Source organism: Meleagris gallopavo, chromosome 14, assembly GCF_000146605.3.
Source record: "Meleagris gallopavo isolate NT-WF06-2002-E0010 breed Aviagen turkey brand Nicholas breeding stock chromosome 14, Turkey_5.1, whole genome shotgun sequence".
Classification (NCBI taxonomy): Eukaryota; Metazoa; Chordata; class Aves; order Galliformes; family Phasianidae; genus Meleagris; species Meleagris gallopavo.
Window position 1 is genome coordinate 19305000 of NC_015024.2, and position 11088 is coordinate 19316087.

At 42.8% G+C, this 11088-nt stretch overlaps 1 protein-coding gene across 9 annotated transcripts in view; it reads right to left on the bottom strand.

The window, feature by feature from the left end:
- The window catches only part of TMCC1 (transmembrane and coiled-coil domain family 1), a 100036-nt gene that overhangs the window by 49361 nt on the left and 39587 nt on the right, over positions 1-11088 (bottom strand). For 6 of the 9 annotated variants that reach the window (XM_019620259.2, XM_019620262.2, XM_019620263.2 and 3 more), the window contains 2 exons: positions 9749-10951; positions 7432-8140 (listed from right to left, as the gene is read on the bottom strand). In XM_019620259.2, the coding sequence (XP_019475804.1) occupies positions 7432-7974 (543 nt within the window). In that variant the 5' untranslated portion in view covers positions 7975-8140; positions 9749-10951. The remainder of the gene's footprint in view (positions 1-7431; positions 8141-9748; positions 10952-11088) is intronic. The other 3 variants (XM_019620268.2, XM_019620269.2, XM_019620264.2) reach the window with 2 other exon arrangements.

The following is an 11088-nucleotide window of genomic DNA, read 5'->3' on the forward strand; positions in this document are numbered from 1 at the left end:
TTTCCCCTTGTCCTGCTGTTATCTCCCCTTTCCAAGAGCTGACTCCCCTCCTGTCTGTAGGCTCCCTTTAGGTACTGAAGGCTGCAATGAGGTCACCCCACAGCTTCTCTTCTCCAGGCTGAACAAGCCTAGCTCTCTCAGCCCGTCTTTGTAGGGGAGGTGCTGCAGCCCCCTGCTCATCTTTGTGCCCTCCTCTGGACCCTCTCCAACAGCTCCCTGTCTTTTTTGTACTGTGTGCTCCAGCCCTGGACACAGCACTCCAGATGGGGCCTCACAAGAGCAGAGTAGAGGGCGACAATCACCTCCCTGTCCCTGCTGGCCATCCCTCTTTTGATGGAGCCCAGGATACCATTTGCTTTCCGAGCTGCAGGAGCACACTGCTGGCTCACGTTCAGCTTTTCATCTATCAAGACCCTCAGGTTCTTCTCTGCAGGGCTGCTCTCACAACCGCTCCTTCCAGTCTATGTGGATGCCTGGGATTCCTCCAGGCCAAGTGCAAAACTCCACACTTTGCTGTGTTGAACCTCATCAGGTTCATCCAGGCCCACCTTTCCAGCCTCTCGAGGTCCCTGTGAATGGCATCCCTTCCATCAACCGTGTCAACCGCACCACTCAGCTTGGTGTCATCAGCAAACTTGCTGAAGGTTCACTCGATTCCACCATCGCTGTCACTGATAAAGATGTCACAGAGCACCGGTCCCAAGGCAGAGCCCTGGTGGACGTCGCCCGTTACCGGCCTCCACCTGGACACAGAGCCATTGATGACCCCCCGGTATCTTCAGCATTCCCTCTGACTGTTAAAATTCATCCAAAAGCTGAGTGATCTCAATATGTGACAGTCTCAACTGTGCATCACAGAATCACAGACTGGCAGAGGTGGGCAGGGCCCTCCACCAGAGCCGTGCCCAGCTCCACATCCAGGCTGGAGACCTCCAAGGAGGGAGAGCCTTCAATCTGGGTGACCTGACCCAGCGCTCCACTGCCCACGCTGCCATTTCTGCCCGCTGCCATCCACACCTGCTGCTGGGCGCTGCAGAAAAGCCCGGCTCCCTGCGGCCCACCTTCGGGAACTGACACTGGTAAGGTTCCAACACAGAGAGCAACCTCTCACCAAAGTACAGCTGCTACTTCTGTAGCTCTGCAACTTTAATACTGTTGTTTGTTCATGTCCTGTAACTCCTTAATCCACAAGCTCAGTGAAACCCAGGCAGTCTCACACCACCATTTCTAAGCCATCGAAGTCCTGATTTCACAGCTCAGTGGGCTGCTTTTACAAAACAAAACAAAACACAAACAAACAAGGCTTTGTGCAAAAATATTTAGATGTACACTATTAGAAATATAACATCAAATGAAAATCTCCACAAAACTTTAATTATTGCATTATTTTCCATGCCATGAGTACTTTTTAAAAAAAAAAACAACAAAAAACAGACCCTGATAACACACAGTAGGATTATTACACATGCAAACATATGTAAAGGTGTTAGGTCAAATCTGATTTGTGGTTTTGGGATAGCACTTTGCCCTTCTACTTCAACAGAAACTGAAGAGAGCAGAGAAGAGAACAATACTGTGAACTAAAAATACCTTGCATGCAATGGATTATTTAGAATTTACTTTCCCTTATGCAAAAGCACTGTGTCCTTAACTCCCACTTGGAACAGAGGACCTCAGCATCACACAGGATTGGGCCCCCCAGTACTCACTATTCTGGAGAATCATAAAAGACATGAGTTACTGCTCACAACATCAATGCAAGTCCTGACTGTTCTCAGGGGATTAGCAAAACAAACAAGAAATAAAGATTCTTCTCTCCAAAACTTTGCTGTATCCACATACAAAGCGTGGGGAGAGAAATAAGACAAAGCAAACAAACAAAAACCATTCCTGGGTTAAGGAAACAATATTTTGAAGATATTAACCTCCTAAACTTCCTGGCAGCGTATTTAGTGTGGGGGCCACGATGAGGTTATAAGCACAAAAAAGGAAGAGCAGGTGTAGATCATCAGGAGATGGATGAAAGCTGACCTGCCGCACAGAACACATGCCGGAGAAAGAGACGGTTTGAGAAAGGAAGAATGAGGCCTAACAAGATGTCTTTGGTACTCAGGATCTGGAGTGACACACAGCACTTAAACTGTAGATACACAAATTATAAAATGGTTTCCAGTCTAAGAACAAAGACCAGCTCATACAGTCGTAGCAAGGAGTCTGGGGGGAAAACGTGGAGGTGAGGTAGGAACGTGGTGATAGAATCATCAACTGCAAAAGGCAGCGATTAGGGGAACAGGGCTGACAGTAGAAAATATTGCCATGTCTGATAAGGTTGTGTGTTTTTTTTTTTTCCCCCCCTGCTAAGAACTTTGATGCAGAACTTACACATATGGGGCAGGTATGAGAAAACTTCTTCCCTAGAAGGGGACCCTGAAAGGCAGGTCCAGGAACGCAGGTTCTGCCACCTGCTTCAGGCCTGAGGAGTCTCATCTTTTAACAACTGCCCCATGACAGCATGGTCTCAGTTTCTAAGCACAAATGGACATCGCAATTAAAAAAAAAAAAACAACTCATTTTTCACTTCTGCCACTTACGTCATTAGCACAGCCATATTGATGAAGGTAAGTTGGCTTTTTTTTTTTTTCCTTTCTCCAAATTATTGCAAGTACAGCAACTAGTGTTTAAAATTAAGTATAACGGTAGGCCCAACTGCACAACATGAATCACAAACACTGTGCTCAGAACACCATTTCTGTAGGCAGAGGAGAGCAAATATTTAAACCACGGTGCAGCATAACTTCAGAGAGAAGGACAAAGCGAGAAGCGTTGGGCCTGACTCTGCAAATATGGAAGATACGGAAATAGTATAGAAATAGGATGTGTTTAACAGCTCTTTAGCTTCAGTAGTAAACTCCAGGCAGAAGCACTTGGGCAGCTCTCCATCTATCTCTATCACAAATACATTTGCAACAGGTAAGGCTCCTGCCACACAAATGAGCAGCCTACAAAAGCTTTTTCATGCACCTAACAAAATATATTGAAATATATTGAAAGCTAGTTTCTCAGTAAGCCATGTCCACTGACTTTCTGTCTTTACATGTAACATCTTTTGCAGTCACGGGCAAATTCTAGGCTTAATAACCACAGACACTACGCAGCATTACTTAGTAGCTACAGAATACTGTAGCGAAAGAATGCATTGCCCCTTATTCCAAAATGCAATCTGCAATGCTGCAACAATGAAACTACTTCAAGAGAATAAAATGCCCACTAGTTCTCCTAGATGGCAGGATTTAACATTGGGAAGAAAAAAGAGAAGGTAAAGCAGAGCAGGAATTTCTGCTCAAGGAGCAGCACTGAGCACGGTGCAGGGATGAGTGCTCAGAGCAGCCTGTAAGATTGCCATCGTGCACCCGATGGGGGCAGAAGAGCTCCACAACAAGTGGCAGCCACCGACCTCAGAGCACAGCAGGCGCTGGGGGCTGGCAGTTCAGCTGAGGACAGAAGACATTCGGCAGAAAAAAAAGAGAACAACATTGCTTGACTGCAATTCTCACATTACACGTTTCAGTCACTACTAAATCACAGCATTTTCACTGAACACGTTGCTTCTTCGTCCTTGTGAGCTGTACAGTCCCTACAGAACAGATATGTTCACATCAGATGGATGCTGCAACTCAGTATTTTTCAGATTGCACTTGGATTTCTGAAATTTTAAAGAATTTCAAAGCGAAGAACGTCAGCCTGCTGACATCCACATTTCTTCACTGCCATTGGAGAAACACCAACATCAAGAAAGCGAACTTGGTGGTGCTTTATTTTTTAAAGATTTTTTTGAGAGCTTGAGATCACAAAGATGATAACTTGGCATAGCCATGAGAAAGTTAATATGAAATGAGATCAAGGACAGATTTGCTGCAGACACAATTGGCGAGAGCATACATGGGCAGGAGCAGAACACACCGGTCCAGAGTGTTATTTAACAAGTATTTTAAAGAAATTATTCCTATTTCATAAGATTTGTGAAACAATGCAAGTTCAGTGGATGAAATACTTTCAGCCTGTTTCCCTGATATAACAATGTGTTAAAACGTCACCTCTCATAACTTAAAGACAGTGGTTAAGGGCCGAGTTCATGCTTAACGTGACCTGTGCTCCATTTAAGTTCACTGCAACAGTTCCAGACGTCACCTAGCCCTTTACCAACTCCATGTGAACTGTGGTAACTGCTTTTGCAATACAAGTTGCTAAACACCCTTCATCAACTGCATCATTTGAACTGTGTGGTAACTGGTTTTGCAATACGAGTCACTGAAGACAAAGTTATTAACTGAATGCTACATTAGCTTCTCAGATCCAAGCACACCGATGCCTCTTGTAAGACTGGTCTAACAATTGGCTGAACGACGCCTTCCTGATTTCAGCCCCCTGCTGAGCAGATACCTGACTTCCTTCAGCAGAGCCCTGAGCTCTGCAGCTGAACTGCAGTCGGGGATGTGAAGGGCTGACACCGGCACACCTCCCCTTCGGCACCACCGACCCTGCAGGCCGCTCCACGCTTCAAGTCCCACAGCCGTTTCTGCACTTCGCCTCTCTCACCTGTATTTTGCCTATCACAAAGCCTTTCCAGTCATTTATCTGCACTTTCTTCTAGTCCTCCCTGACCGTGGGGGGGCCCCACCTGGAGTACAAGATGACCTCTAAGGACCCCTCCAACCCAAGCCATTCTATGGTACGATTATACCAAAAACTGATAAAACCCTGCGTGTCTGAATGAAGTTTGTAAAATAATGGAAGAACAAGAAAATATTCTTATACTGATAGACCTAAAGATGTTAGCAATTAGCTGCTGCATAGAATTCTCTATTACAAACTGGGTTCCAAGTTTTTTTTTTTTTTTTTAATGTCTTCCATGCTTTCATGGCTAGGCAGCTGACACTATCTGAATAACTCACTGATTTTAGTTATTGATAAAGACGTCATAAGCCGACAAATTTAACAGAAACTTCCCGGCTTGAAAATTTCTACTGCATGGACACACATGATGGACATCCATGGAAAACAGAACCAAGCAACTCTGAAGTTCTACACTGCTTGCAGGCTCCAACAGGCATGGCTTTTACAACAGCATTTTTCTAAGATGTGAGACGCTGTATGGCACCAATACCTGGGATAGGAACCACAGACACAGCTCCATGCTGCTAGTATGGTTTCCTTGGTCATTTACAGCCAGTAAGAACAATTTCCACCAATTCTTGCTTGTTTTGGTATTTTCCACACTGCAGAAAGCCACTGTATGGAATCCACGGCAGTTTTGGTTTTCTTTACTATCTTCAGAGCATCTGTTTCCATTGTCATCCTTAGGCAAGAACCAGATGTTCCTCCAGATACTACTCAACTTTGATCAGTCATAGCTGAATCTGGTTAAACGTAGATTGACAACTCAAGCACACATCTATTTTTAGTAAAGTTATAAGGAAATTTCAGGACAAAGGTGGGGAAATGATGCATTTTAGATGATTCATCCCATAGCCTTTTATTTAAAAAAAAAAATCACACCGTATAGAAGCACAACTGCAGAATGCTACACAGAGTGAGCACTGGGTAACCCACGGCATTGGAAATGGAACGCTGTTAAGTAGCCAGATGTCGAAGACTGATACTTACCTTGTAGCTGTACACGTGTAAGTAAGTGCAAAGCCAGAACCAGTACTGTCTCAGCTTGACTCTGTGTTCAAGCATGTCAAATCTCTGAAGTAAACTGAATCTTGTATGACTAGAGACCCTTGCTGTTAGCTTACTTAGGAAAAGCTCATGACTGAGTATTACCATTGTTTTGGCTTTTAGTTGGTTCTGTTAAAAAAAAAAAATTCTTGCTCTCATTTTAAGTTTTTTTTCCCCCCTTGCTCACTTTTTTCTTTCCCAATTCTACATGGGCCTACAGATACTAAAATTACTAAAACATCAAAACTCAGAGACGTATCAACAAATGCTGTTAGCACTCCTGAAGGGTTTGTTAGCGTTTTATCTCAAAGCCCACCTACGTTTTTCAGGATAAGTGTTAGGAAGCAATCCCAAATTAGAGCAGAGGTCATCTCAGGTTAAGGGCAGAGTGTGAGGTAGCAAGTCTGAAAGCAGCAGATACACTTTGGATGATGAGATAAAGAGGGGCTATGCTGAAATGCATCAACTTCATTTCCAAGGCCTTCCTCAGCCTCGTGACAAAGGATTCTCACACTGCACGCAGATCTCACAGAGATGCAAGTGCCACTACTGAAGGAAAACGTGAGCACTTCAGAACAGCCTCCCTCCTGCACGTACACAGAGGACATCACTTTATTGCAATAGTACTTTGTAAGTAAGCATGTTTAAAATCAAGTATATCAGATCTAAATGGGCTAAGATTTTAACCTGACAAACCAAAACAGGCTGCCGTGCTTCATAACTCAAGTTGCTGGATTTGGATACAAACTTGGCAAATTATCGGCTCTCCTAAAAGTTCATCTGAAACAAAGGTCATGAGTCCAATCACAATGAAAAAGAGCCTGCAAGGAAATAAACCTGAAACTAGTATAAGAGCTCTTTTTGATACAGTTCAGCCACAGAGCTAACCAGTTCTCGGAGAGCATCCACTTTTCCCAAATACATCACTATTCCTTTTCTTTTAATTGCTGTAGGAGCAGAAATCTCAAAGGTAGACTTTCAATGCTCCTTCCAAGAGGAATACTTATGCAAGTAATAGATCACAATGATAAGCCACAATTTGAAGATCTTGCAAGCACTTCAATTAAACAGATCTGGGAAACAAGAAAGATTAAAACAAATACCACTACCTGATATCATCAGTAAACCAATACACACAACTCTGCAAGAACAAGTCACAGAACAGAGACTGTCATTTTGGCAAAGGCTTATTTCAGCATAGTAGTAGGGCTGAACTGAAATCAGATTTGGCCACCCTGGCATCGCAGCTTGGTTACCTACTGCAGCCACCCTTCCCAGAGCCTCTCAACAACCTGAACAACCCACTGCTCCATTTGCTCAAACTGGAATTCCTCACTTTTACAAAATACACAATAAAATATGAAGGGAAGAAAAAAGCCGTATCAGTTGCAGGAAATAGCTGCTAACAAGGACTGCTCTGGCTGCTGCTCTTCCACCATTCCTTGCTTGCCCGCAATGCACCATCTGACCACTCAACATGCTGCAGAAGCAGCCCTTATTTCAGCAATCAAATAAAATAAGCACCTGCCATGTGAGAAAATGGCTAATGCTTGCATCCTTTAAGCTCTCTGCTTCATCACACACAAAAGTTTTGAACACAGTAGCATCAGTGTTTGCTGAAAGACACTCGCTTTTAAAAACAAGTTTCAAAAGTCTTAAGAAAACACACAAGGAGATGATAAATACCAAAGGTAAATCTGAGTAACTTACTGCTGCCGTGGCCTCCTCTCCACCTACACAGACAGAAGAAGCAACCTCCATCACGGACAAGTTTGTGGGAGCATCTGTAGTGGACGACGATCTGGGACGACCTGATTGCATATCTTGTGCAGACCTCCTGTTGATCTGTGGGCTTCCTTTGGGAGGGTCCGTCTTGCCCCGCCTGCTGTGCAGGCTCGTCCCCCTCTTCATTTTGGGTGGCACTCTGATCTGCTGAAGCACTCGGTTCAGAGCTGTAGGGTGGGTGGAGACACCATCAATTTCAGCACAGGCGCTTTGGCTTTCCAAATCCATGTCAGACTCCAAATCAGCCTGAACTTGCTGAACATCATGTGGAGAAACTGATGACCTCCTGCGCTGATGCTGGAAGAGGTGCTTCAAGCCTTGACCAATCACATTAATGTTCTCCAAAGCGTTATGGGTTATTTTGGATAATTTTTGCTCTGATTCGTGTTGTTTTTTGGTCTCTTGATCTTGGGATTTGCCTCCAGGATCAGGGTCATCGCACAACTGTTCACTGCCAGAGGGCTCCATTGATGACACCCCACAGGTTAATTTGACTATTCGTAAATAAACATGTCCCCTGTCTTTAAAAGGCTTGTGTTTGTTTTAAAAATGCCAAGATTGTCAGCCAATTAGGTGTGCAATTGCTTCAAGAGTGACTACACATGCAGCTGTGCCACGGTGATCTCATGCTTATCTAATGTTAAACAAAAGAGCCATTATTACACATCCATGCAGAAAGTAGTGGGTTAAAAAAAAACAATGTACAAAACATGCCATTAACAAAACAAATTCATCGGTTTTCCAAGCACCCCTCAATCCTGGTATTAGTTGCATCTAAGGCTGTGTGCAGAAGCCAAAGCTTGTATGAGACAATTCATTTATTGCCTAGGGGAAGAAGCATAGCACAAAGTGAAGCAAGAAAGGCTTTTTTCTTTTAAACAAAAAAGAAAAGTCTACAAAAGTGGGGAAGGAGGAGGGAAAAACAAGTTTTTTTTGTTACTAAGAACAAAGCCCACAGCAGTATCTAACGGAACGTGAAGTTACACTTCCAGAGAACATGTTAGACTTTTTGGCAGAATTAATTTTGTTCCTTACCAAAGGAACATGCTTCAACCATAACATCTGTCCTGCCTATCTGATTTTCCTGCAGAATGCTTAACTCCACAGTATTTGATAAATGCAAGAAGACAGAACATTTCCAAATCACTTAACCATTTGTCTCCAAGCAGTAAGAAATGCCTTATTACTATCAGCATCTATTGATTGCACTGGAAACTAGACAGGAAAGTCAAGCAAGGACAGGCAAGTGAAATGGTTTCAATGGGCATAGTCTCGTCCATAATTCTCAGAGAAAACAGAAACTCCTTTTTAAAAGAAGAAGGAACCCTTCTGAACGGGCAGAGAATGCAGCACCACGGCGTGTAGCTCAGCCTCTACGCAGGGAAAACACACAGGTTTTCTCCAGAAGACATCAACCTCCCCTCCTCACATCAGCACAGCTCGGAAAGCAGTTGGTTACACTACTGTGCAACTGAGAACTTATGTAACAACACACTGCTGGAGAAGTACAGCAAGGAATGAGGAAGGAAGGAAGGACACAATATCCGAGTTTCACATTAGCACCATGAGATCACATGCTCAGAAGCTGATCATTGCTTTCTTGCAGCAAAACGCTTCGGTTAGGCTTCTATAAAAATACAGAAACCAGATCACAGAAGTCAACTCAATCTTGGCAGAAGGCAGCCTGTGCTTTAAAAAACATTTCATTTGAAATACAAGACATGCTTGGGATTTGAGAACATCCGTTTGTATTTTGAAGCAGCTGCAGAAACAGTGCACTGAGGTTACAACTGCAGAGCTCTCAGTTCTGTACTTCTGAAACCCGACGCAGTGGGTTAGAACAGATGTTCCAAGATGCTTTTTAAACTGGCATCCAAAAGCATCCAAGAGCTGCCTCACACTCCCTTCTGCTTTTTTTTTTTTCCCCCCAACATCACTGTGTTAAGCTGGAGGTGAGATGACATTCAATACTTACGGAAGCAAGCCACTGGAATCTTACAGTATTTTAGCTGTGCACTTTGAAATCACGTTAAAAGCACCAAGTTAAAATATATTATCATTTTAATCAATAACCCGTTTAAAGGCAAAGCAATAAGCCTCACCTCAGAAAAAAGTAAAAATATTTACCCACGTTCAAGAGGAATTGTGGCAGAATCAAAAGACATAACAACCAATCTTTTATTGTTACATACATAACGCTTTAGGTGATGAGTATCATAGTTGGATTTTTAAGCTTTCTTACCGTTGCTTCTACTTTTTCCTAATGTAACTGATTCTCATGAAGTTGAATTGCATGTCCATATTAATTTGTTTTGAGAAAAAAAGGCACAACTAGATTTTTCTCATCATCCAGCAGACAGAAGTGAACGAAACTCAAAACAAAAAAGCAGACAGTTAAGTGAACAAAACTCAATGGCTAAAAAAACAGGAGTCCCAGAATTACTTGCCGTACGAAATACAGCCTTGACAGCTGACCTATAACTGCCTTTTCCATTTTAGCTAACTCCCTTGGCATTCATTTTTCAGTTTGGTCTCACAGAAAAGCTGTAGTTCAGAACAGAGATGTCCAACATATTCCTCGCCCATCATTTTTACTATCTGCTACATGCTTTCTATGCAAATTACCACTGGCAGTACTTGATCTAATGCAGTATCACCTCTTCTAACTGAAGTTCCATGAATTCATTAGCCGCTGGAAACCATCAACTGCTCCAATTAGCTCTGTTTCAATCTACAAACTCACATGAAACAAATCAGCCCAGTTAGTTCACAAACATGTCACTGCCATGCCCATGTGTTCTGTGAACGACTGCTGACATTACACTGACTTATAACTCAGAAAGCTCCTATAGAAGCTTTGTGGTCATCTGCTCACATTTCTGTATGGTGAGTCTGTTGTGAGTCTGAACACAGCTTTTCAAAGAGCATTTCTGGTACGAAGGTCCTTAGAGCTACTTATTTGTACCAGTATCTAGCTTTGCAGAGAAAAACCATTTGCTTTACTCATAAATGAGAAGAACCGTGAATCAGCAGAATAAATTAGCACATCTATTTGCAATAACATTGAAGCCTTGTGGTTGCTTTCGACTCGTAACAACTCTATGTTCTATATTTGAGGGAGGAAAAGCAGTGCCTTCAGGATGAAGCTCAGGAACACACACTTCTCATTTGTATGAGCATACAGTACATCAGGGACAGTTAGTCGTTCCATATCCACAGTCACACTGAGCAGATCATATAACATGATTCCCTCCCAGAACATGCCCATACAGTCTTTCACTTGTGCAGTTATTTCACAGCAGCAGTGGGAAAGAAACAAAGCAGTTGAAAAGGCGAAACTGGTAAAAAACAGTATGAGATAACCACGAATATATAAACTAATACTTGCCTCCATCACTTGCCCTTTAGCATGGCTGACATACAGCAGTCCCTCCACTGAACAAAACTGCAAAAAGAAATTGGATATGAGATGCAATTCTTGGAAATGGGAGGAAAGATGTACACAAACAATAAAGTGAGCATGGTTCCAATTTTTATATATATATATATATATGTGTATATTTTTTATTTTTAATTAATGTA